Here is a 27690-nt window from a genome sequence, read left to right on the forward strand (position 1 = left end):
TTTTTTCATCAAATACTACAACACCTGGCACTAAGCTTATCATACTGTAAGTGCTTCATACAGAGACAACAAAATCAAAAGGACAAATATATTCTGGCGTATATGGATTAGCTTATCAGTTCTTCCATGGTTATTTGTTTCTTTATTTTATAGTAAATGATATGTTTGAATGTCAAGGACAATGCGAGTTTTGCTTGCAGAGTGAGAGAAACAATCAGCTCTCAGAGTCCCAGAATGATGTTTGATTTGAAAACTGTGCTGTGTGATAGAGATGAAATAAGATAGCCCTGCAGTCATCTCCCTGGATATCATCATGTCTTCTGATGTCTGCAACTCCATTTAGTGTACTCAAGTGCTCTTAAAAGTAGAGCCTGCCACACTAACAGAATTTTCACAAAATTATAAAGAATTGAAGATAGATGAAACCAATAGGAATCAGTTAAGTGATTTTGAGGATAAGAGGTAAAAATACTCTCTTCATGAAATATTCTCCTTAAGAAAAATATTCAGGTTCTCTTGTATAATTCATCTCCATAACTAGAGGAAGAAACAAGGAAGAGAATGGCTTTCATGGCCTTCATTTTCTCATCTGAATGTACAGATACAGTCTAATTTGTCTAAAGGGTATTTCTTTGTAAGTGCATCTCATCTATAATTGCTTCTCAATTACTTTTTCCATATTTATCTATTTGTGTAACAACACTCATCCAAACAAAATAAAAACTACAACTTAACTTGGATCAGATACGTATATTCAAAACTTTGTAGCTCAGATATCTGCTCTAAGGGAACCCAAGGTGGTTGAAATGTTTAAAATATTTTAGAATGATTTTACTTTAACTTAAGCACTTGTTTTTATACCAAAGACATTCTATGATAATCCTTAAAACAGCAGAAAAAAATTTTCTGAGCTGAATAAGTACAGGTAAATGAAATAGGTGAACAAAATTAAAAAAAAAAAACAAAAAACTTTAGACTACAACTCACAAAAAAGATTTCTCAGAAAAGGCATCTCAATTTCAGTGAATGAGTGAAAACACAGCAATTTTTAAACCTACTGGCATTTGATCATAAGGAATTATTATTCACTTCCCAAAGGGTATGTGACATACTCTCTGGACAAGAGTATCCCACTGCTTAATTGGTAATTTCAGAATGAATAGTGTAGTGGTTAAGAGCTGTGTTCTTAAAGCCCAGTTCTAGTGTCTGCTAACCCATATGATCTTCTCATGTTCCCTTAACTTCCCTAAGCCTCAGTGTAATCGGCAAAATGGGGAAAAAAACAGCATCTACCTCAGTTTTGCTAAACGATAGAAAAGAGGTTCCATGTAAAGCCCTTAGCACAGTAGCTGACGTAATGATGACTGTAAACAGTGGCTGCCATGACCACTGCTTTTGAATAGATGAACAAAATACTCAAATCATTCATTCTGAACAAACATGACAAAGGACAGCTATCTGACTGGCTTACAAGAACAAAGACATAAAACAGATGAGAGATTTTAATGATTCATTCTTGCAAAGCTGGAGGTAAGTTACTGAAGACAGCCATTTTTCTTGACCCCTGTAAAGTTAACCTTAAGACTTCTAATCACCATAAAGAGAACTAAACCATGAAAATGGGTAGAACCCTATTTGGCTAATTAATCCATTTTTTCTGCTGTCAAGCAAAACCACTCATAAATATGGTCTCTGTCTCCCTCCCTCCCTCTCTCTCTCTGCTGCTGTAACAAAACATGCTAGTAGTCTATCCCTACATCCATTCTTTGTTTCTTCCTTTGTATGAGAATCTGATTCTTGACTGGGAACACTGTGGCCCCCCTTCCTCTTCCAACTGCGGAATAAAATAATACATTCCCCAGTCTTCATTACAACCAAAAAATGGTCAAGGACTCATTCTGGCTTGTGAGAAGCACTGTGTGGGATTTTCCAGAAGACGTCAAGGGGAGTTGATTCAGCCGGGAAGCATTATTCCTTCTACATTTTTTCCTTCAAGCCCAGAGCTCCTGGAGCCATTTTGGACCATCCTTGTGAACTTGTGAAGAATACTTGTGTAGTAGGTAAAGCAAAAAGACAGGAGCCTGGATCCCTGATGATACTAGGTCTAGTACATTTTCTCCAAACTCCTTACCTTTGAATTTATTTTACATAGGAGTAAAAGAAATTTCTTTCTTGTTTAAGATGGTTGAGTTCTTCTGTTATATACAGCCAAATACAATTTAATGCTAAAGTATTTTTTCAAAGCTTAAATGCAAATATTTGCTCACTTCTAAATATATTCTGACATATCAGATTCTACTCAAGTCCCCACATTTCTCTAAAAATGTGAAACTTGAGGGGCACCTGGGTGGCTCAGTCAGTTGAGTGTCCGACTTCAGCTCAGGTCATGGTCTCACACTCCGTGAGTTCGAGCCTCACGTTGGGCTCTGTGCTGACAGCTCAGAGCCTGGAGCCTGCTTCGGATTCTGTGTCTCCCCCTCTCTCTGCCCCTCCCCTGCTCATGCTCTGTCTCTCTCTGTCTCAAAAATAAATAAAAACATTAAAAAAAATTTTTTAAAATGTGAAACTTGAGTATGGGTTCAAAGTGTAAATAAAAGCCAATCTAAGATATTTCCAACTCCTGACAAGGGCTTGGTTTCCTTAACAGGTGGCATAATAATTGGTAAATAGTATTCAGCAATATAGGTCAAGTGAAAGAATGAAAAGTGGGAAAAAGCCCATAATAGTGTGTGTGCACATGACTGTAAATCAGTAATGCTGATCTTCCCCAGTGCCTCAATTACAATGAGTAGGGCATTTAGTAAGCAAGCTGGTTCTTTCAAGCTACTTGGACACTAGGAAAGGGGACCTAAAAAAATCCCAAGAGTTGATGCCTCACTCTATTAATCTCACTCACCCAAGAACAGCTGAGCCTCTATGGCTGGGGACTACTCTTATTTGTGAAGCTTGAGCTTGGTCATGATGATGGTGAGTGTGCTACCTTACCAGGGTTACTTTTCTTTGTGACTCTGTTTTTGTGAGGTGCTCATAACTATCTACCTTACCTTAGCACTTCTCTGAGTTAGGTGGTAAATTGTTCCTTTGTGACTCTTCCTAACAGGGTAAATGTGCAGTTAAACTTCTTTTTTTAGTGCTCAATTTCTGTTGCTCCAATTTCTCTCTGACAGGATAATTACTAAGTTTCTCTCTCTTGGAGTCTCAGAGATTCATGTCTGAGTTTAGTTTATGTGTAAATTTCTTAGCTTGTTCTAGTGTATGTTCAATTTGCTGCTTTTGTCTTAAGTTGCTTTAGATCTTAAGTTACTTTCAGAATTATATAGCTGTTCCCTTCTTTTTGTTTTCCTGGTTAGATATCAAGTTTCTGTTAAGTTTTTAGAAAAAATATTCTCTCTGGGGGGTATTATTTTTTATTTTCTTTTTGTTATTAGTATATATAATTTTACTTTATTCTTGCAGTTTAAAATCTTTAGATTCTCATGTCTTTCCACTGAGTTTATCAGAACAAAACAGACAAGTGGTGAAAGCTAAATGCAAGAATCTAATCAATTGAAGAGTAAGGATTATCAGTGCAAATCCAGGCTTTACAGGGTACTGCAAAGAACTTGCTGGAGAACCTTCAATCTGCTGAGGCAGGAATCAGATTGACAGAAAAATATCTTACTGGATTTCCAAATCAGTTTATGTAATTATTGCAGTCACAGAGGGAAACATACAAGTTAACACCACAGTCATGCATACATCAGGTCTCAGTACTTGGTTAGTTTAGTAACAAGTAGAAGTACCTTATGTTAGTTGCTAGGTATTTTTAAGAAAGAAAGCAAAGAGGGGGGAAAAAGAGAAGAAACATACTTTCTGCTTTCAAGTTACAACTTTCTATCTGGGAAGGCAAGCCATAAAAACTGGACATTTAAAAAGCATTAACAAATAACATTATAAGTCATTCCATCACCAAGATCTGACAATAATCTCATCCCTTCACTGTGGGTCTTAGTTTAGGCTCTTAAAACTTTGTTATTTTGCTATTTCTACTTTGCTGCTAGGAAGATCTTTGTAAAATACAAATCTCATAATAACATTCTTACTAATATAGTTTCATATAGATTTTTTAATGTGAGTTCAAAATCCTTATTTCTAGTACATATGACTTCTTACAATTTAAATTCCCAACAGGCTCTTCAGGTATATTCCCTATTTCCTACCTTTGTTTAAAGCCCACTCCACGTTTCCAGAATGGATTGATAGGCATTGTCCATTTTTTGAAATTCAATGCCTGGAAGTGTGAGAGACATCTGCCAACGGAAGAACTACCATAGGAGCCTTCCCTAGGATCTAGGGGCATTGACAGTGTCTTCTTTCCAGAGGCTTCTGCCCCTCTGCCACATGAACTGGAAAGATGACTAGAAAAACCAAGTTCTTCAAATTTGTGAACTGGCCTATGACAGACACCTGGAGTGGGGCTATGGAAAGGGTACTGGGGGGATTGGGGGGTGGGGAGAGTCTCTATCTTCCCCAGACACTATAGCAAAGGCCACTTCTGGGGCAGGGCCTTAGCTGTTCTCTTCTACAAACTCAGATGACTCCCAGCAAAGCTGGGCACGTGTCCATCTGTCTAATGGAAGCAGGAGATGGAGAAGGTGATTGGGTCAGGCCATGGGAAAGGATGCTCACTGACGATAACTGACCCTGACATGCCAGTAAGCTCCCTACGCCTGAAACAGGGAGAAAGAGAAAGGGATAGGAGACAGTTTTAGGCCCATCAGAATTATAGAATCAGTGCAGCTCTGCTAAGCACACCTAAACATTTTTAAGAACTCTCAGGCCCCGTTCCATGGTGTACACATTTTTAGTGCCAGTGGCTCCCCCTACCCTACCCCACTCTGCTCCCAAATGACAGAGCTTAAATTACTGCTCCTCAGGTCATTTCCAAAAAATTAGATATATAAGGCACATAGTTTAATGAAAGAAAAAAGTGGATTCTGTGAAATTGCGTACTTGAAACTAGAAAATATCCTGTACTTGCAGTTTCTAGAAAATATTAAGCTTCCTCTTGTTTCTGCACACATCCTACTCCCTAATCTGGAATGCTGTCTGCCCAACTTTGGGAAACCTTTCATATTATCCTGAGAGTCAACAGATTTGGCAATGGATAGTTACTGGAACCAAAAAGTTATTATTTTAAAAGATAATTAGACAAATGGCTCTGTAAAATACAGAGTTCCTCTATTGCACATATATGGTTCTCAACAATCTAGGTATTAAGTAAAATAAGGTAGCCTACAGATAATAATAGAATAGATATAAAAAAAGTACAATACTAACTCCTCTTATAATTCTTCTGAAGTTGAACTGAAATAACACTGTCAGTGCATGTAAGAATAAGAGACCACTTTGGTATACACACTGGAATTCTAAGTACAAAGAACAGGAATATTAATTTAGCATGTTCAGATTTCTGAAGTTTATTCTTATCCTATACAGTAAACCAACACCTTCCCCCCCGACACACAATGCGAAAGATGAAAAGAAAATTAACAAAGAATTATAACCGTGTCAACATTAGTACATGCCAATTGCCACTCATTAAGTCTTTGTTGATTCACAGTGCAATATATAATTGTATAGCATATATGAATGAGGATAATACACATCCTTGCCAAATTTGATTACCTTAACCAATATTTGTTGTTTGAATTATTATCTTCAATTTCAAATGTTTATTATTTTACACTAAGCTTTTGTGAAGATATGCATGACAGCTGCATATTAATCACACAAAGACAAAAATGAAAAATCAGTAAGTTCAGTATCAGAGTTAATATACAATGTTAAACATTTGTATAAATATTAATCAATTATCATAAAGATTTTTCTTTGCTTTCAAAACTGATAATATTAAAAAATCCTTACAAGTTCTATGAAACAACTTTTATTACTGATTTCCCAAGACTAATCAGCATGGATTTATGATATAAAGGTTAAAATCAAACAAAAGAAAAGTAGTTGAAAAAGTTAAATTCTTATTCTCAACTAGGCTACTGGCAATGACTTTATGACACTGATAAAGTGTAAAAATGAGTGGTGCATTTTTTAAGCCTCTGTGGAAGTTACAGCCTTCATTAATCTACTGACAAGCTGGTCCTAATGTACATCATTTCAAAAAAATTGTTCTAAGATGAAATTACCACGAAACGGACATAATCACCAATGCTAATGACAAAATGTAACAGGTTTCCACAAAACTGGGTAACTATGAAATATGGATGCATGTGGAGAAAACTACCAGTTATACTAGATGTAACAAGTAAAAAGCAGTGGAATGAAAAACAGATTTGTATCATCAAATATCTAATAATATACAATACTCAAGACATGCTAAGCTTTGAGTTTATCACTGCAAATTAAGTACTCCTACACAGTTTAAAGTAAATTTTCAAAGTTTGCCTTCCAAAAATGATAGAATTATCTATTTCACGATGTTGACAATCAGAAAGAATGATATTCCTTACTCTTCTGTTAAAATACAGATTATAGGCAGTTGGGTAAAAGCATCTTTCTCCTCTACAAATGCAAATTTCCCTAAGGATATAAATTGATATATTGATTCAATATATCTCTTGTCCCCTGACATCTCAGAACAAGAGAGTATTGACAGATGTTATAGAATCTGTTTTCAATTGCAAGGGATAGTATGGTTTATAAAGGACTACAACACAGGAGTGTGTGGTTTTTGGTACATTAAGGTGCATAAATTGGTTATTAATGATTCTAATACTACTTGTTACAAATTTTATATAAAATAAGTAGCTTGGTAAGTCATGCTTTTTTCATCATTCATTCATTCATTCATATAAGTTAGTTCTTTCATGAGAAATAACTAAGTCCATTGGGAAGTAATAATAATCAGTTTCTGGAACTGTTGGGGGATATTCTGGTCAAAGTTCCCTTTATGCGCCTAAGGCCCTATTAACATGACAGTACAAACTGTGACTATAATCGATTGCTCGAGTAAGCCCAAAATTCACATGCACTTTCCACAGTGCAACAAATAGAACATAAAATGCTATACAATGCCTGTGAAAAATTTGTGTCAAGAAGTTATTGTCCTGTCAATGTTTCAGTGCTGCTTTAGAGAAAAAAGAGGACTTGTCCAATGAATGTGCCTCAAAGAAGATTAGGGACCAATGGCTGACCACTGCTGCCAATCATTCTCTAGTAGAAGGTAATAAAAAGGGTTAGACTTGGGGCGCCCAGGTGGCTCAGTCGGTTAAGCATCCGACTTCGGCTCAGGTCATGATCTCACAGTTCGTGGGTTTGAGCCCCACGTTGGGCTCTGTGCTGACAGCTCAGAGCCTGGTGCCTACTTCAGATTCTGTGTCTCCCTCTCTGCCCCTCCCCCATTCGTGCTCTGTCTCTATCTTTCAAAAATGAATAAACATTAAAAAATATTTAAAAAGGGTTAGACTGTTTTGTCCACTTGAAGCAACTGCTAAGTTGGATACATAAAGAATGGAGCTGAACTGCTAGCAACTGCCTCGGTGTCTACTGTGCTCCCTCTGTGGGGGTCCAGGGCTATACATTCTTTTTGGAAAATTTGGAAATTTCACCTCACCAGAAGAAGGCTGAACCTGTGTGGGTGGTATCGAAATGTTGTTTGGCATTATTTTGGAAAGAGAACAGTGCTTATACTATGTTGTCTCTACGACTGGTTTCTTGGTCAGTGTCCCAAAACTTCTGACTTCTTTTTTTTTTTTTTTTTTCTGACTTCTTTCTTTTAAAAAAGAATCAAAAGCAAGCTTCAGAGGATGAAGGGAGTCATCTCTAATTGTGATAAGGTCCAGAGGCAGGGATTTATAAACCTAGTCCTTAATACCTCTATGCTGGGCATCATTTTCTTTTCATAAATGATTCTCCTAGAAGTCAGTAAGGACTTTGTTCAGGCCACAATAGCATGGTATTTATCATGGTATACCTTATTTTGCCAAGATCAGAGCTGCTGAAAAGGTGAAATGACTGGCAGTGATTTTAAAGAGTTTTAATGTTAGTTCAATTAAAAGGCACATTAAGTGATGATAAAATTTAATTATGTTGTTGTTTTAAGTATTTTCATCATTTAATACTTGATTTTCAGGGAATCATTTTGTTAAATAAAAACTTAGTATTTGAATACCTGGCTGTTAAACGTGTGGAATTTAAAGCCCTTCCCTTTGCTTCTCAGGTAATAGAGACTTAAGAGTTTCTTTAGTTTCTTTAATACTCATAGATGAGTAGTTATAACACATGTTCAGAGAAAGGCCATTAGTCTGACCAAAGGGCGTGGTGGTGGAGAGAACAAGGGGGCCCTGCAACTTACCAGTTCCACCACCCTCAGCAAGTTATATACACTTATCCATAAAATTAAATAATGACAACATCTCTCACTTAGGGAAACTTAAAAGGTAATTGAACTAATATTCATGTGGAATGATGCCTGCATATAGTAAGAATTAAATAACACAGAAACTATTATTATTTGGGGGCACCGGGTGGCTCAGATGGTTGAGTGTCTGACTCTTGATGTCAGCTCAGTTCATGATTCCAGAGTTGTGGGATCAAGCCCTAAGCCGGGCTCTGTGCTAAGCATGGAGCCTGCTTGAGATTCAATCTCTCTCCCCCTTCCTCACCACCCCCCCCAACCAATCCCTCTCCCCCACTCACTCTCTAAAATAAAATAAAAATTAAAAAACAAAACTATTATTATTTTAAAATAAAAAGCATGCCTGAAATTATGGTCCATATATTTTCCTAGGTATATATATATTTTTTAAATGCAGCTTCTCTTTTATTAGGAAACATTAAAAAAAAAAAAAAAACAACCACGAACAGCCGCGCATCTCAGTAACAAAGATTATTGTTTTGTGTTCTCAGGGCTAATAGGTTAAGCAGCTCACACAGACAATTAACTCTCCAAAGGGGTTTTCAGGGATGGGAACTGTGATGGGGAAGAGAGCTTAGGTCCCCAGCCTCAGACCTGGGGTGAGGGACATAGAGGGGGGGCCAACAACAGGTAAGTGGGCCTCAGCCCTGCCATGCCAGCCAGGTCACTCACTGTTCATCAAGTCAGACCCTGAGCCTCTTTTTCCTTTGAAGGGGGCTTGGGGGCTCGGGGATGCCAAGGGGCTCTGGCCATTGGACCATCCTGGTGGGAAACTTCAGTGAGAGAATGTGGGGGTTCCCTGAGAAGCCCTTTGCTTTCCCCTGGGGTCCGCCCCTTCCCAAAGTACCCCCTTGATGCCTGCTCATGGGGGGCTCAGAGCAGAAACCATGAAGGCCTGACCTAGGCAGGGAGCAGGGGAGACCTTTGGAGAGTTAATTCCTTTCCAGCAGTGGTTCCGGGCGAGCCCTTCTCTTTCCTTACCCCTTGCCCCCATGCTGGGTTTTTGGGGTGAGCAGGCCCAAGGCCTTGACCCCTGGGGTCACTTAATCCCCAAATGAATATCCATAAAATTGAACTATTCAAACAGTCTACTGTTTGGAGACTATCTAACCAGTCTATTCTCAATCATATCTCCAAAGATACCTTTGTCCTCAAGCTCACTATCATGTAATAACTTCAGACTCTTGTTATTTCTTTCCAGAAGTTTTTGTCCTCGCCTTCAAGAGGCCCTCCAAAATTCATACAGAAAACTGTTTCTGAAGCTCAGATTTGATTGTTACTTCCTTGCCCCATGCCATTGAATGGCTCTCATCTATTACACATCTTGATTTAGTATATAAAGCCCTGCCCTTCCTTCCACCTCATCTCCTGACTGGTGTCCCTTTCTCCAGCACTATCAAACTTTAGAATTCCATGAAGAGCTAACCTGTTTGACCTGGGGGCTTTCTCTACTTCCCTGGTCTGAGAAACTCTTACTCACCCTTGGAGAATTAGATCAAGCTCACTCCTATGTGAGGACTTAATACAGGGCCTGTGAACTTGGATGAGAAAAAAAAAATCACCTCTATTTCATTAGCCTTTCAGTAAAATTTAGCCTTTCCTTCAATTATGAATGTAGGCAATAAACTACGATAATAGAAATCATGTATATTTTCATATCCCATTATAGTAGCTGCAGAAATCTCAAAAACCATTTATATTCACTATGGTTTTGAAACTTTGGTATTAGCTCTGCAGCCAGATCTATTACTCAATGTTAGTGAGGAACTACACACATCACTATGTTAACAAATTTATTTAGCAAAATACTTTGGCAACTGTATTTCAATATACTTGATTTCCTTTGTACTCTTATATAATTGATTTTACGCGGCTGGAAACATTACTCTAAGAAGACATCTAGAATAATGTTAAGGTTAAGAACCGTGTGAAGCCTTCTACGACAGCCCTAGGAGAAGTGAATTATGCAAGGACAGGCTCTGCTACATCTGTCAGCCTTTACCACCACTACTTTGAAGTTATTTATTCACATCTTTCTCCCTTCTAGCTTTGAATGTGGAGTAAGGCTTCCTTTTTTCCTTTTAATCTCAATATCCCCTGACCTATTGCCACTCTCAAAAATGTTTATTAAACAATGAACTGATTCCAAAAGTATATAAATATTTTTTCCTGAAGTGTGGTATTCTTTGATTTGCTAAAGTGTATGAAATCATGCAATGATCAATTGCTGGATGTCTGCTTTCTAAAACCAGGCTGCTTAGGATACAAGATTTCATTTTTCTAGTCTTCCAGTGTATTCACCATATAACCTTGATGTTATAGTCCAAGAGGCATGTGTCATACTATCTTGTTTCACTATTTACTCATTAGTATTAGGATAACACTCTCTTGTTATTACCAAGAAACTGTCAAAAACTCACTGAAGCATTGCCTGACCAAGTACGTGACTTGTTGTGTGCCCAGAGATCATCCCATCTCAACTGCTGTGTCTGTTGGCATGCCTACAAATGAATCACTAAACATGCTGTAGACAGGATTGGGAGAGACAAAGGCTTGGAAGCTTCCTACATTAACAACTATTTTATAGCGACAAAGTGTTACCAAATTTTCTACCAAATATACCTAACTTCCAGTATTATGAAACTATACATAAAACTTCCTTTAGTCAGTGTCACCTACCTTCTTCCAACTCCAGCCAGCCAGCCAACCCCTCTCTTGGCCAGCCAGCCAGCCAGCCAAGCAACCAACCAAACAACCACTCGGTTAACCAAAATAGTTTCTGAAGTTACATTCACTAAAAAGAGTCTTTTAACCAGATTGTTATGCTTTGTATTAAAAAATAAAATAGGGGCGCCTGGGTGGCTGAGTCAGTTAAGTGGCTGGCTCTTGGCTTTGACTCAGGTCATGGTCTCACAGTTCATGAGTTCAAGCCCCGTGTCAGGCTCTGCGCTGACAGTACAGAGCCTGCTTGAGATTCTCTCTCTCCCTTTCTCTCTCTGCCTCTTCCCTGCTTGTGCACATGCTCTCTCTCAAAATAAATAAGCTTAAAAAACAAAATAAAAGAATGGCCCACTGAAAAAGGTATTTCCCTACCTCACATAAAGGGAAAACATAGATAGTAGGGTATATGTAACATGCTTTTACACTGTGATGGAAATGCTGCAATTCAACAAACCAGAATGTTTAAATGTTAACCCCTGAACTGTTTTCATCACTCGTTCAATATCATAATCTATAAGAAGGTGATCTTATTTTATTTAAACTTAATTGGAGAATAGTTAAGTTTTTTGGAAACTCCATTTAGTATTCATTTTATTTGCAGTGCCCTTGGCCTTTATTATAGGGAAATACCCCAGTGGTTATGGCTGTAGTCTATTGTTGTCACAGTACTCGATGGTGCATTCCTTTTGTTTACCCAGAACAAAGTAGGGATGATAATCTAAGGTAGGTTGGCTTGAAATGTGAACAGAACTCTTCCACGTTGATTTTATTTATTCATTACAATGACCAGAGCTCTTGAATGAGACAAAGGGTCCTTATGGGTTATCAGAGATACATGTTTTTCCCTTTACCTTTTTCTGTTACTTCAAACCTAAATGGACAAGTTCAGAAGAGCTTTTCTCAAAGAGTCTTCTGAATTCCAGAAGGAATGAAAATAGAAGAATAGAAGTGACAGCAAATACAAAGTACTGTTCTTACTACGTTACTGCTATATTTAATAGGCAAGTATGAGGAAGTCTGCAGACCTACACCCCTGGAACATTGTTTCCGAGAGGTGGATGAGAGTCAAGTTTCAGATCCCTGGGCTCCTCTCACCTGAGTATGATTCTAACTGTGTGTAAAGCTTTTGTCCTTGCATGTCATCTACCTGAGCACCCAGCCCTGTCACTCCCCTCCAACCTACTGAGTCTCTATGTCTTCATAATCAGTGTCAACCCTGCATTACTTCCTGCCTAGGCTACTGAGCTCTTTTACTTCATCTCCCTCTAGCCCCCTTGGGTCCTTCTCTATCAGTTATCTACTCTGCAGCCAGAGCGAGCTTTTAAAAACACAAATCAGATTATTTCACCTCAACACCCTTCAAAGACATCTCAGTAATCTAACATAATATTCTGAATTCTCATGGTTTACGAGGCCCCAGAACAGTCTGTCACTGGCCTGCCATCCAGTCTATCTCTGGGCCATTCTACTGCTGACCTGCTATGCCTCACCTCCCTGGTACACTCCTTGAAGAAGCCCTCCCAGGGGAGGACCTGTCCCCATGATGCTCCTTCCTGCGATATTCTTTCCCTGCTCTGCACAGCTAAACTAGAGTCCTCCTTTTTGTCTTTCTGGTTTCCCAAGAAACACTGCTTGACTGTGGAAAACACAAGTTTGAACACAGGATCCTGATACTGTGGGGGCTTTATAGGTCCTTGGCCAAGTACCAAGGCATGAAGATAAAAAGGTCATGAAGAAAATGAAAATGTCCCGTAAGTGGCCAACTACTTCCAAGAATCTCTTGCACAATTCTCATCCAGGTGTCAAATTCATGCCTGGGTATTTAAATGTTACCAAAAGACAGGTATAACTATTTGGAGATAAGGGTATATGCTGGGCTTTCTATTTCAATGCTTATTTTCCCTTTATGTACATTTATCTTCATCTGAAGTAGGTCTATGGATATTATTCAACAGACATATTTTCTTCTGTAACTTCAAAGCATATTAGCCTGTATAACCAGGCCAAAAAAATTAAAGTAGATTAATTTTAAAGGAAATCACTAGGTGGAAAACAAAATTTGACCAAAATGGAATGTTTCAATTTATAGTGTAATACTACATTCATTGCCAAGTTGCTAAGAATTACTGGATACAAACACATCTTCACCAGGATGCTAAATGCTGAGAAAAAAATTAGGGGCTAATGGGGTTTCTGCACATTTCTAAATTTTATGATTGAATCTAATAGTTTTGTAGTGTCATGCCAACAATGTATGCTAAATCACACAAGGTTGGTGAAAGGAGAAGGAAAAGTGTAGGGAATGCAAAAATGTTTTTACTGTAAATAAACCTTGAGGAGCTAATTAGGCGTATACAGTTTCTCAAAACTAGCGTCATCACCGTAGGGAGGCCTATAATGAAGCAACAGTTTGTCAATTTCAATGCTTGTAAACTTCATCTGGACAGGAAAACATGAAAATATTATGCCACAGAAAAAGGACCACATTGATTATTTTTGTACTATTGCTTTAACAATGTTCAAGGTAGTAAAAAAAGAAAAGAAGCGGGCATTTAAAAAAATTGAAGCATTATGGTATGTGGTTTTTAATGGAAGATGTACTCGAATCACCTGAGGGAGAATTTCTAACATATCCTCCACTATTCTGGTGAGGCAGATCCATGGGAATGAGGGATGGGTAGCTTAAACACTTCCTTAGATGATTCTAAGTAAGGCTCTCAAATAGGAAATTTTAAAAGATAAAATAAAAATGAATCAGAGGCCCATTCTCTTTTGTAAATTCCTACTAAAATATAGTGATTGTCTCACCCAATAACCCCACTTTATTTCCATGATCTCTTCTACCTAGTTGCTCATAATCAATTACTATTTAATTCCTCTTGATTTTTCTCTCCTAAGTCTATCTAGAATTACTCTGTTTATCTTCAATATTGCCACTATAGTCCAGGCAACCATTATCTCTCTCATAGACAACCCTAATAACCAATCTCCCTACATGAGCACATGCCTGCCCTCTGTGCACTCCACCCTCAGAGAGAAAGCTTAGAATCGAAAATCTGGTCAAGCCACTACCCTGCTTGAAACTTCTCAATGGGTTCATGTTCCTAGACTGAAGATCAGAGTAGCTCACATGACTTCTGAGGTCCTGTATTATCTGGCTCCACCTACTTTACCAGTGTTTTCTTATGCTTCTCTGACTACATTAGCATCCTTTCAGTTCCTTGCACTTGCTAAGTTCCCTGTGCCTTGCATGACCTTTGCATCTGCTGTTTCTTCTGCTAGGCATGCTCCTCTCCCCCTTTCAGAGCTCAGTTCAAACATCCTATCCACAGGGTAATCTTTTCTGAAAGACGACCCATTATCCCAAAGTCATCTCCAATTATAAGTTTTACTCATTGTAACAATTCTATAACATTTACTGAATGCTTATTATGTGCCAGACACCATTTTCTTATATTAATTCACCCTTACTATAACCTTATAAGGAGGTGTTCCATAAATATTTTTAAGTAAATGCATGAATACATGAATGAATGAATGAATGAGATGAAAATCCTAGGGCAAGGGTACCTTGAAATTCTACAAAATGTAGTTTAGGAAATATCTGTCTACTTTGAAGGATATTATGATAGTGATTTACATATACTGAAACCACACTTGAAAATAATAAACTGTCAAAGATTCAACGAAAGTGTTACTTAGCAAAAGTATGAATCTTCAAAGCTTCGATAGCTCTCATAAGAAAATATGTTTAATTGGATACAGAAGAAATAGTACAGTAGTAATATGAGAGTATGAAGCCAAAGGCCATATTGGCAGTATACGTATGTATATTCTTTTACAGATATAGGATTTAGATGATACCCGCAAAGGAGTTACTTCTCCCAGTCATGGTTTGTACCCTATGAGAGCTTTTATTCAGTTGGCTGAATATCTGACTACAGCAACTTGCTTCTATCTCCATCTCTGTACAGTAAAAAGAAGATCTGAAAGATGTCTTTTAAATTCACTTCACACAAATAGAACCAGGTCTTGGAATAAAATATCAGTAATTTAAAAAATTGAAATATTCTGGAGTTTGGAGAAAGATGATAGAGTAGGAGAATCTTGCACTCACCTTGCCCTATGGACACACTGAGATAACAGCTACATCTTTGCAACTAACTAAAGACAACCTGAGGACTGGCAGAAGGGACTGTCCAGCTACTCATACAGAGAAGGCCACATCAAAAAGCATAAGAGGGATGAATGCTGGAAATCAAGCCTACTAGCGAGACTAATCACAAATGGAAGGAGGGGTGCCTAAGTGGCTCAGTTGGTTAAGCATCTGACTTTGGCTCAGGTCCTGATCTCATGGTTTGTGGGTTTGAGCCCCACAACGGGGGGGGGGGGGCTTACCTCCAGGAGAGCAGAAGGTGGTAGGAAACTGAGTCCCTTCGCTGATAGAGTCAGCAAAATAATTCTATCTAAGACACACAACCAAAGCAGCAGTTTGAAAAGCACCTAGAGGTGTATGGGAAGATTTACTGGCTTATCTTAGAACATGTGCTGAAGAGGTAATTTCAGGAAATTTCGGGGGCCTTCAGGAAATTTCTCGGGAACAAAAGTGCTTGCAGTACCATTTCTCTTCCCCATCCCCCAGCCTAGATAGCTGGATGCATGAGGACCCAGTTCTAATACTCTCCATCTACTCTGCTAGCACCGTGTGCCCCACCCCAGCACTTTTCTGTGGACCCCATACAACCTGCCCACCTTGGCAAAGGCAGGCTTCTCTCCAAACTGTCTCCTGCTCCACCAGACCCTGCAAGCAACCTGGGCAAAGACTGGTGCTACATCCAAGTTACTCCCACCATGAGGAATCAGGAGATATAACCCCACACACCAGAGTATCTGCAGTTCCAGCAGCTGAGCTTCTTAGTTGCTGCCCTTTGGTGCACCTGCAGCTATGGCAGAGCTTGTTAACTGCCAAGAACCAGGCTAACTGCTGGCTCCGACCACCAGTAAGAGCCTGGGAGCGAGGCGCAAGGGAGCAACCACTGCCTTTCAGTGAGGGCTAACTGCAGACAGCTCATCTGGCTGCTGGCCCTACCCACCAAAAAGCCCATAGCTGCCATAGACTGGCCTCTTAATAGCCTAGGGATCATTACTGGCCCAGTGTGCCCACACCAGGCAAAGTGGGTCATTACAACTGGCCAGGCTGAAATCAATCAAGGCTTAGTCACAACATGAAGGAATATGCAGCCCACACAAGGGACACCTCTTGAGACCTGGTTATGGTGACCACAAAGGACTGCACTACAGGGCACCACAGGACCTCTTCTATACAAGGTCACTACTTTCAAGATCAGGAGATGTGGCTGACTTTTCTAATACACATAAACAAACATAAAGAGTTAGACAAAACGAGGAGACAGAGGAATATGTTCCAAATGAAAAAATAAAACAAAATCACAGCAAAAAAGTTAAAATGAAGCAGAGATAAGCGGTATGCCTGATAAAGAATTCAAAGTAATGACCACAAAGATACTCACTAGACTTAAGAGTGAATTAGCTCAGTGAGAACTTCAATAAAGAGATAAAAATATAAAAAATAATCAGTAACACATTCATATCATAGGGATCCCAGAAGAAGAAGAGAGAGAAGAGGACAGAAAACTTATTTGCAGAAATAATAGCTGAAAGCTCCCCTAATCTGGGCAAGGAAACAGACATCAAGGTATAGGAAGCAAAGAGAGTCCCTAACAAGTTGAACCCAAGGAGGTCCACACCAAAGGACATAGCCATTAAAATGACAAAAAGTAATGATAAAGGGAGAAGTTTTAAGTAATGAAAAATAAAAAAAAGGAAACAAAGTATTAGCTTAGGAGACAGCTTTTGCCTCTTCCTGACTTCTGAACATGTAATTGCTCAGGAGGATAATGGAAGCTTCCATATTATTCTTCTCCTAATGGCAATTCCAGAGGAGGGATCCTCCCCTCTCCTCCAAAGGGAGCAGAAAGGTATGGCTACATGAGGATTTACTTCTTTACTTCCTTTCAAGAACTTTTCTCTGTTCCACATCCTAACTCCTGTTCTTGTTTAATAGAACCAGCTTCTAGGTTTAAAATGGGAGCTGTTGAGTAATATATGTGAGTAGATGCTCTTCTGGATCTAAGCTGTGGTCTCTTCTGTGCTCTCCTTGGAGCTTGTTGAGTTGGATGTCAACCCAGTTAGGAAATAGGGGAAGCAGGCCCCAACAGTATTGTCTTTCCTCAGGCCAAGATCTCTCCCTCATATGTGGAATCCTTGGTGAGGAAGCTTAGGAGCTGCTGCTACTGCCCATGGCACTGGCATGTGACACCCAGTGACAGAGGACATGCAAGTGTGACCGGGGTTCCATTCTCTGGGCATGACAAGCATCTGGCCCTTTCTCCTGGAGATTAACTGGAGTGTAGGAGTGTGGCCAGTGGTGAGGAGGCCATTAGAGTTCTCATCCCCTTCCCCATACAGACACTTTTGGATAAATAACAGAAGTAATAGGTGAGTGGCCATATTCCAAAGCTGACTCCCTGCCCCAATCCCTCAGTGAATGTTGCCTGATCATCTGCCAATGAGTTTCCGGGGCTGCCTCTATCATAAATACTCTGATTAAAATGTAAATGTAGCCAACTTATCAGCTTCCCATTAACATGACTCTAAAAATGCCATTAATCAGCTGAAAGATACGTAGTGAAATATCACTCATCAATTGTAACTGCTTATGATAATTAACAAAGCTTTATATTTACCCCAAGCATGTGTTGATTTATCCATTATGCCAAGGTTCGCTCTCACACTATTCATTTTCTTCCGTAATGCATTTTTGCTGTTATCATAGGCTAATGAAAGCCAGGAAATCAATAAATATAAATTATGCATGCAAAGAAAAAAATGAAAGAAAAGAACACCATTACATACAAGGGAAACACCATGCAACTAACAACATTTTTTAGCAGAAATTTTGCAGGCAGGAAGGGAGTGGCATGACATACTGAAAGTGCTGAAAGGAAAGAGCCTATAAACAAGAATACCCAGCAATGTTATCATTCAGAATAGAAGGAGAGATAGAGAGTTTCCCAGACAAAAGTTAAGGGAGTTCATCACCACTAAACCAACCTTATAAGAAACCTTAAAGGGAATTCTTTAAGTGGAAATAATGAGAAATAAGAAAATTCTGAAAGAAAAAAAAAGCAAACATATAGTAAAGGTAGGAAGTAGATTAATCACTTATAAAGCCAGTATGGAGATGAAAACACAAAAGAAGTAAAATCAATTATACCTACAAAAATTAGTCAAAGGATACACAAAATAAAAGGATGCAGAATATGACTTCATATACATAAGACATTGAGGGGGAGTAAAGAATTAATACTTTTAGAATGTGTTTGAACTTAAGTGACAATCAACTTAATACAGACTGCTATACACACCAGATATATATGAGACCAATGGTAACCACAAATCAAAAACCTATAAGAGATACAGAAAATTGAAAGAGAAAGGCACCCAAGCATAACTCTAAAGAAAACCATCAAACTATAAGGGGGACAGAGTAAAAAGGAAGGAACAGGTAAGTACAAATAACCAGAAAACAATGAACAAAATGGCAATCAGGAAACACCTATCAAATATAACTTTAAGTGTAATGAGCTTAATGATCCAATCAAAAAACATATGGTGACAGAATAAATGAAAAATCAGACCCATCTATATGCTGCCTACATAAGATTCACTTCAGACCTAAAGACACAGAACGAAAACGAAGAGACAGAAAGCATATCTCATGAAAATGGAGATGCAAAAAGAAGCCAAGGTACCAATACTTACAACAGACAAAACTGACTTAAAAACACTGTAGCAAGAGACATAAGGGATTGACCTAACAAGAGGATATAACAATTGTAAATATCTATGTACCCAAGATTGGAGCACCAAAATAAAATGAATATTAACAGACTTAAAGGGAGAAATTGAGAGTAATACAATCAGAGTAGGGAACCTTAACACCCCATTTACATCAATAAATAGATTATCCAGACAGAAAAATCAATAAGAAAAGTATGGCTTTGAAGACACATTAGACCAGGTGAACCTAACAGATACATACAGAACATTCCATCCAAAAACAACAGAATACACATTCTTTTCAATTGCACAGATCATATGTTGGGTCACACAATAATTCTCAATAAATTTAAGAAGGCTGAAATCTTATCAAGCATCTTTTCCTACCATAATGGTAGGTATGGAAACCATAATGGTAGGAAACTAGAAATAAATTACAAGAAAAAATTCTGGAACACACACAAACACATGGAGACTAAACAATAAATGGGTCAAGTAAGAAATAGAAGTGGAAATCAAAAAATACAGAGAAAAATGAAAATGAAAATACACTGTCCAAAATCTTTGGGACACAGCAAAAGCAGTTACAGAAGGTAAGTTTACAGTGATACAAGCCAGCTTCAAGAAACAAAAAAAATTTCAAAAACCTGGTTCTACACCTACAAGAGCTAGGAAAAGATGATTAAATCTCATAGCAAGTGGAAGGAAGGAAATAATAGAGATTCAAGTGGAAATAAATGAAATAAAGACTAAAAAAAAAAAAAAAATAGAAAAGAGGAATGAAACCAAGACCCAGTTCTTTCAAAAGATAAAAATAATAAACCTTTAGTCAGACTCATCAACAAAAAAAGGGAGAGGACATGAATACATACAATCAGAAATGAAGGATAAGAAATAACAACTGATAGCAAGGAAATACAGAGGGATTATAAGAGAATATTATGAAGAATTATATGCCAAAAAATTGGACAACCTAGAAAAAAATGGATAAATTCCTAGAAACATACAATCTTCCAAAACTGAATCAGGAAGAAACAGAAAATATGAACTGAACAATTATTAGTAATGAAGTTGAATCAGTAACCAAAAAACTCCCAACAAACAAAAGTTCAGGACCAGATGGCTTCACAAGTGAATTCTACCAAACACTTAAAGAATAGTTCATATTTATTCTTCTCAAACTATTCCAAAAAACAGAAGAGGAAGGAAAACTTGGGCCAGTACTACACTGATACCAAAACCAAGGACACTACAAAAAATGAAAACTACAGGCCAGTATCTTTGATGAACACAAATGCAAAAATCCTAAAAAAAGATATTAGCAAACTGAATTCGACAATACATTTTAAAAAATCATTCACCATAATCAAGTGGGATTTATTCCAGGGATCCAAGGGTGGTTCAATATTCACAAATCAATCAGTGTGATATGTCACATTAACAAGAGGAAAGATAAAAACCAAATGATCATCTCAACAGATGCAGAAAAAACATCTGACAAAATGTAACATCCATTAACGGTAAAAACTTTCAATAAAGTGGATTTAGAGGGAACATATGTCAACATAATAAAAACCATATATATGAAAAACCCACAGCTACCATCATATTAATGGTAAAAAAATGGTTAAGAATGGCAAAAAACTGAAAGATTTTCCAGTGAGTTCAGTAATAAGACACAGATGTCCACTCTTACCACTTTTACTCAACATAGTACTGGAAATCCTATGGCAGTGATCAGACAAGAAAAAGAAATAAAGGGCATCCAAATTGGTAAGGAAGAAATAAAACCATCACTACTTGCAGATGACATGGTACTACATATAGAAAACTTTAAAGACTCCACCAAAAACCATTACAACTGAATGAATTCAGAAAAGTTGCAGGATGCAAAAGTAATATATTGAAATCTCTCGCATTTTCTGTATACTAATAATGAAGTAGCAAAAGGAGAATTAAAAAAAAAAAACAGTTCTATTTACAATTGTACCAAAAAGAATAAAATACCTAGGGATGAATTTAACAAAGGAGGTGGAAGGCCTATACTGAAGGTGATAAGACATTGATGAAAGAAATTAAAGACAACACAAATGGAAAGTTATACCATGTTCATACACTGGAAGAATTAATATCATTAAAATGTTCATACTACCCAAAGCAATCTACAGATCTGATGCAATGCTATCAAAATACCAACAGCATTTTTCACATAAATTGAACAAATAATTCTAAATTTGTATTAGAACCACAAAAGACCTAGTCAAAGCTTTCCTGAGAAAGAAGAGCAAAGCTGGACGTATCACAATCCTAGGTTTCAAGATATACTACAAAGCTATTGTAATTAGAACAGTGTGGTCCTAGCACAAAAACAGACACATATATCAATGGAATAAAATGGAGAGTTCTTGGGGCACCTGGGTGGCTCAGCAGGTTGAGCATCTGATTTTGGCTCAGGTCACTATCTCATGATTTGTGGGTTCAAGCCCCGTGCTGGGCTCTGTGCTGGAGCCTGCTTCAGATTTTGTGTCTCCCTCTCTTTCTGTTCTTCCTCTGCAGTGTGTGCACACTCTCGCACCCTCTCTCTCTCTATCTCTCTCTCAAATAAACAGTTAAAAAAAAAAAAAGAATCCAGAAAGAAACCTTCATTTATATGGTCAATCATCTAATGACAATGGAGGGAAGAATGTACAATAAGGGATAAGACTGTCTTTTCCATAAATAGTGTTGGGAAAACTGTACAGCTACATTAAAAAAAAAATGAAACTGGACCACTTTCTTACACCATACACAAAAATAAACTGTAGATGGATTAAAGACCTAAATGTAAGACTTGGAACCCAAACAACCCTAGAAGAAAACATAGGTAGTAATCTCTTGGACACCACCCTTAGCAGCATATTTATGAATGTCTCTTCAGTCAAGAAAAACAAAAGCAAAAATAAACTATTGGGGTTACATCAAAATAAAAAGCCTTTACGCAGCAAAGGAAACCATCCACAAAACAAAAGGGTAACCCAGTGAATGGAGAAGATATTTGCAAATGACATATCCCAGAAGGAATTCATATTCAAAATATATAACGAACTTATTATACAAGTCAACACTAAAGAAAAACAATCTGATCAAAAAATGCACAGAAAACCAGAATATGCATTTTTTTTTAAAAAAGGTATACAGATGGCCAAAAGACACATGAAAAGATGCTCAACATCACTAATCATCAGGGAAATGCATACCAAAACCACAGCTAGGAATCACCTTAATACCTGTTAGAATGGCTAGAAATAAAAAGACAAGAAATAACAAGTGTTGGCCAGGCTATGGAGAAAAGGGAATCCTCCTGCACTGTTGGCAGGAAGTAAATTGGTGCAACAACTGCAGGAAACAGGAAGGAGGTTCCTCAAAAAATTAAAAATAGAAATATCAGGTGATCCAATAATTCTACTATTGGTTATTCACCCAAAGAAAACAAAAACACTAATTTAAAAAGATATATGCACCCCTATGTTTATTATACATATGGTCAAGGTATGAAATAACCCAAGTGTCCACCAGTAAATGAATGGACAAAGAATATACAGTATTTATATATTATGCAGCCATAAAAAAGAATGGTACCTTAACATTTGCAACAACATGGATGGACCTAGAGGGCATTATGCCAAATGAAATTAAGTCAGACAGAGAAAGACAAATATTATACGATTACACTTATGTGTAGAATCTAAAAAACAAAACGAAGAAACAATAACAAAAAGCCCAAACAGACTCTTAAATATAGATAACAAAAGGTGGTTACCAGATTGGAGGTGGATGGAGGGATAGGAGAAATAGGTGAAGGGAATGAAGAAGAACAGACTCACAGTTATAAAATAAGTCACCAATGTGAAAGGTATACCTGAAACTAATATAGCACTGCATGTTAATTACACTTCAACAAAAAAAATCAAAATAATCCAAAAATGGGAAGTTCACACTGGAAAATATTTAGAATCGTCAATCTCTTGGGTTCAAATACTTAGTGACCCTCAACCTACAATATTATGGGCCCAAACCTACATTAATGCCTGCCACATAATGAATATTTATCAAACTAAAAAAGAACCACCATTCTTGAACCATTCATTTTTGTAAATCATCTACTGGACTCTAATTGGAATGGATTACATACTCATCACTACAGTCTACAGATCTCTACAAATAGAAGTATTAAGTCAGTGGGCATAGGCATTTAATTTTTATTAGGCAGAACTGTATTCTTTCCGAAATGAAGAAAAAATATTTACACTTCCATCAATAGTATACAGTATTTTTAATATAGATATTAAATAAATTTCCCTTTTAAATCTGTCTTATTTGCTCAATTCCATGGGAAAAGCACAGCACCTACATTTACAGCCTAAACATTACTCATCCTATGGTACTGTATTACAAACATGACTTTCCTGTTTATCTTAAAGGGGAAAATGTATACATAGTCTTAACAAAAACAAGAACAAAATCAGTAAGGATAACAGAATAAAATAAGTAAGGGGAATGCAGGCCTATTTTATAAAATCACTCAGACTATATATACATACTGTCAAATACCCACAAAGGCTAATATGTTACCCTGAAAGAAGGCACAAAATATATAACCGTTTTTCACGTTTACCAACTCCCAAAGGACATCAAAAATTTGGTTCCGCTTTAAAAACTGCTGCCCATTTTTGTGATGAGAATAAAAGTAGGCTGAATCACTTCTCCTACTCCATTATACCTTGGTGTTGAGATATTAGGTAGATGACAACTTAGAAGGAACAGAAGGATTAATAGGTTGATAATCATAAACTTCTACGCAAACTATATTAGGGTAATAAGTATTTTTATTTAAACTTTAAAAGTTGATGTCAAGAAAGCTAATTTATTATGAAAATCATTCAAGAGTTATTTATTCTTTTTGTGTATCAGAAGCTCATAAAACTTTTCTCATACTCCAGCTGACTTTCTATCTTTAGATGATTTGACCATGCATGTTATCAGTCTTACTCTGAATCTAAATTACTCCATCTAAATCAGATATCATACTAGAGTTGTTGCTCAAACAACAGTGATTTTTTAAATAATTTGTCAGAAGTAACTGCTGAAAACATTTTACTTAAAATATCCATCAAGAAAAACAAAAGAAGGGGCACCTGGGTGGATCAGTCAGTTGCCAACTTTGGCTCAGGCCATGATCTCCTGGTTCCTGAGTTTGAGCCCCACATTGGGCTCTGTGCTGTCAGCTGAGAGCCTGGAGCCTGCTTTGGATTCTGTGTCTCCCTCTCTGCCCCTCCCCCGCTCACTTGCCCTCTCTCTCAAAAATAAAATAAACATTAAAAAAAAAAAAAGAAAAAAGAAAAAAAGTAGAGCACGCAGAATTCTGGTAATGGCTCTATCATCTAGCAGTTGATGAGGGATGTCCAAAGAAAGTAAACATCACTACATCTAGGAATGGTCTATTCTAAAGTTAACTTCTTTTACCTTTAAGTCTTCTTTAGAACAAGATAAAGACTACTAAAAAAATCAGTAAGCCAATGAATAAGTAACCTTATTAGTAAGAGAAAGAAGGAGTATAACCATTTACCTCTAAAGGAAAATGAATATCAGAATTTTTGACCAGGAAGGCATAGCAATATATAGCTTCCTCATTATTGTAATGAGAATTCCACCATAAATATAATACCTGCTCAATAAGAACTTGCAAGTGGATCCCAAGTGGAATTCAGTATATCCATGTAACATTTTAATTTCATATAGGAGTATCTGACTAAAAGTTAATAAATTAACAAATCATTCACCTATTGACTGTGTCCATCTAATTGAGGCTGATGGAATATCATATTTTGTTTTTAAACCTAGGTCTTGTTCTAGCCATATATTTTAAAGGGGCTGCTAACCTTTTCAACCACTAAAATGAAGTTATAAACTTTGAAACTCTGCTGCTAGATAATTGTTCTGCTCAATCTCTAATTAATTCGTTTGTTCATTCTTCAGTCCACTTGTCTATCCATCCATCTCTCCAACTTCTAATCACACAGTGTGTCTACCATTAGACTTAACATTGGAGCCCCTACACCTGCAGTTGGCCATCAGAATATATTTCACTTTCTTCCACCATCTCTTTCTACTTTCTAATGCTCGAGAAGAACCCCAGCAGTGAAAGAAAACCTCCTTTTCTGCTTACAGGAATGAGGGGATACCTGTGGAACTCTGTGAAGACTGTTAGAATATGCAGATTATAATCTACTATATCAGACATGTATATCATAGAAGAGTTTAATTGCTCACTAAAGTTATTTATTTTACCTGGAATGTAGATGCCACTGAGTCGTATATAATCTAAAATGGTCTCACAGTATTTCTGCTTAGATTGCATAACAATCCCAACTTTTAATTTCCAGAAAAACATCATCAACATTGTGTCAAACTCCCTTTTTCCTTAAACACTTTTACCCTCGTGTCTTTGCAAATGCTATTCCTCCTTCTGGTGGTCCCTTCCTGTCACCTTTCCCACCCTTACCTTCCTCTGTATGTAAGCTTCTACTTATCTCTCAAATTGTAGAAAAGTTAAAAGTAAACAAAAAGGTACTAGAAGGTACTAGAGTTAGGTTAAGGGACCATTCTGAAAACTCACCTGTATCTTGTGCAAGTAGTGTTCTGTCCTGATGGAGCTACTGGTTTAAACGTGATGCGTGGGGAAACCTGGGCTGATAGCAGAAATCCCAAGGCAAGAATAATGAGTGCCACAGTGGTACCTTTAAAAAAACAAAAAAAACCCAAAAAAAACAAGTTTTACATCAGAGAATAGTTGGCAACATTATTTCAAACTAGACTGGGTTTTCCAAGACATATCTCTGAAAAAACACCTTTATCTTCATTGGAGTATTTAAAAAAATGTTCCTAGTAAATATACAGATTATCAGAAAAACTCACTAGCACATTCACTGTGAAACAAGAAAACAGTGAAATTCAAAGCAAATATATTTGCTAGCCAAGCAGTAGACTGATGGTAATTTTCTTAAATAACCAAAAACCAGAAAACATTGGATTTTTGACAGTCTCAAAAGCAATTAACATGACCAGCATTACTACGTGCCCAAGATGTCAGAAAAATGAAAGGCAATAGATTCACACCACATGTTGCTTTCATTGCCAAGAAAATTGTTCTAATGGCATTCTCTCATGTAAGACCCCAAATCAGTAAACTAAAAACATGCTGAACAATTCAAAAGCAGCTGAAATTCAGAACATTTCTTTTCAAGGAAGACGAGCTTTCTTTTTTCGTGACTTTAAGGTTCCAGAGATGATATATCACATGCATTAATTTGTCTTTCCTGTTGGTATTTGGAAGTAGAATCTTTGATTTTAAGTTGTAGAAAGAGTGATTAAGTGCATCACTTAAAAGGCTCACTTTTGAGACCCTTAGAGACATCCTGACAGTAAAAAACAAAGTTTTCATATTTGACTATTGTTCTAGCCACTGTGAGGATAAACAAAAAAGAGTCACAAAAAGGAAAAAGAAAGAAAATATGATTGCAGTAATTTGGACAATTAATTGGAGTGGCGCAATGAGTTTAAAATATGGAATTTAGGGAGGGTATTTACATAGTAGTAAAGTTTTTACTGATTAAACTGGGAGATAATTTAAGATATGACCCAAAATCCTATTAAACGAATGGATAAAAGAAGAACGTTAGGGAGCACTGTGGAATGCAATGGGAGTATATAATGGCTGGGGTGTATGTGTTTAAGATACAGGGGATGGGTCAAATTAAATCTGTGGTTAATTTCCAGCTCTGCCGTTTCTTGACTCTTGTGATCTTGGGCAAGGCCCAAGATCAATTTTGTCTTCTATAAAATGGGGCTTAGTGAAAATACTTAACCTTGCAGAACTGCAGTGAATTTTAAATGCCATACTCAACTTGAAAGATTTTGGTAATGCTATACCATGTATTTGGTAATACTATGTCATAAGAAGCAGCAGCAACACACACTCAAAACTGTAGAAAAAAGTAGAAGGAAGGGGAGGCCTGAAGGGGAGATAGGAAGTCCATTTTGCCATACTGGGCCAAAAAATGCCATGAACCTAAAATCATAGTTTGTTTTCCCCTTGTTGGCTTAAACTCAGAACTAGGAATAGTTTCAGGAGTTTCTTTTCTGAAAAGACTATCAGAGCCCTGAACTAGGAAAATGAAAAGAGGTCTTTTGGAAAGAGAGGAGATATACTGGGTCTATTATGAAAATCATCCCTCTCTTTTCAAATAAGACAAACCATGATATTTACTGTAAATTTGTCTATCAAAGAACCTAGGTCCTTAAGTGTTTTTTTCAACCTGGAAACTTTGATACTTTAACATTGTAAGGAAACAGGATACTTTTCTTTCATCGTGTTTATCAAATAATCAAATAATTTACAAATGAAATGTAAACTCTAGATGGTGTACCTACCACAGACTCACGTACTTCCAACTCTAATGCCTAGCACACAGCAGATCCCTACAAGTATTGGTTGAATGAAGGGACCATAGTGCCACAGACTTTTGCAATATTGAATATTTTTGAAGAAAACAAAATCTTCAGACTATCTATGAGGTCACAGGGTTAATATGGTACATATTTGAGTCAAGAGTTCTGCAATATGTACAACATATCTCTTGCATCTATGCCTGAAA

The 27690-nt window shown here is 37.2% G+C and overlaps 1 protein-coding gene across 5 annotated transcripts in view; it reads right to left on the reverse strand.

Moving 5' to 3' along the window:
* Positions 1-27690, reverse strand: part of SLC2A13 (solute carrier family 2 member 13) — a 276180-nt gene that overhangs the window by 115165 nt on the left and 133325 nt on the right. For all 5 annotated transcript variants that reach the window (XM_049625289.1, XM_049625288.1, XM_049625287.1 and 2 more), the window contains one exon: positions 25653-25773. In XM_049625289.1, the coding sequence (XP_049481246.1) occupies positions 25653-25773 (121 nt within the window). The remainder of the gene's footprint in view (positions 1-25652; positions 25774-27690) is intronic.

Source organism: Panthera uncia, chromosome B4, assembly GCF_023721935.1.
Source record: "Panthera uncia isolate 11264 chromosome B4, Puncia_PCG_1.0, whole genome shotgun sequence".
NCBI lineage: Eukaryota > Metazoa > Chordata > Mammalia > Carnivora > Felidae > Panthera > Panthera uncia.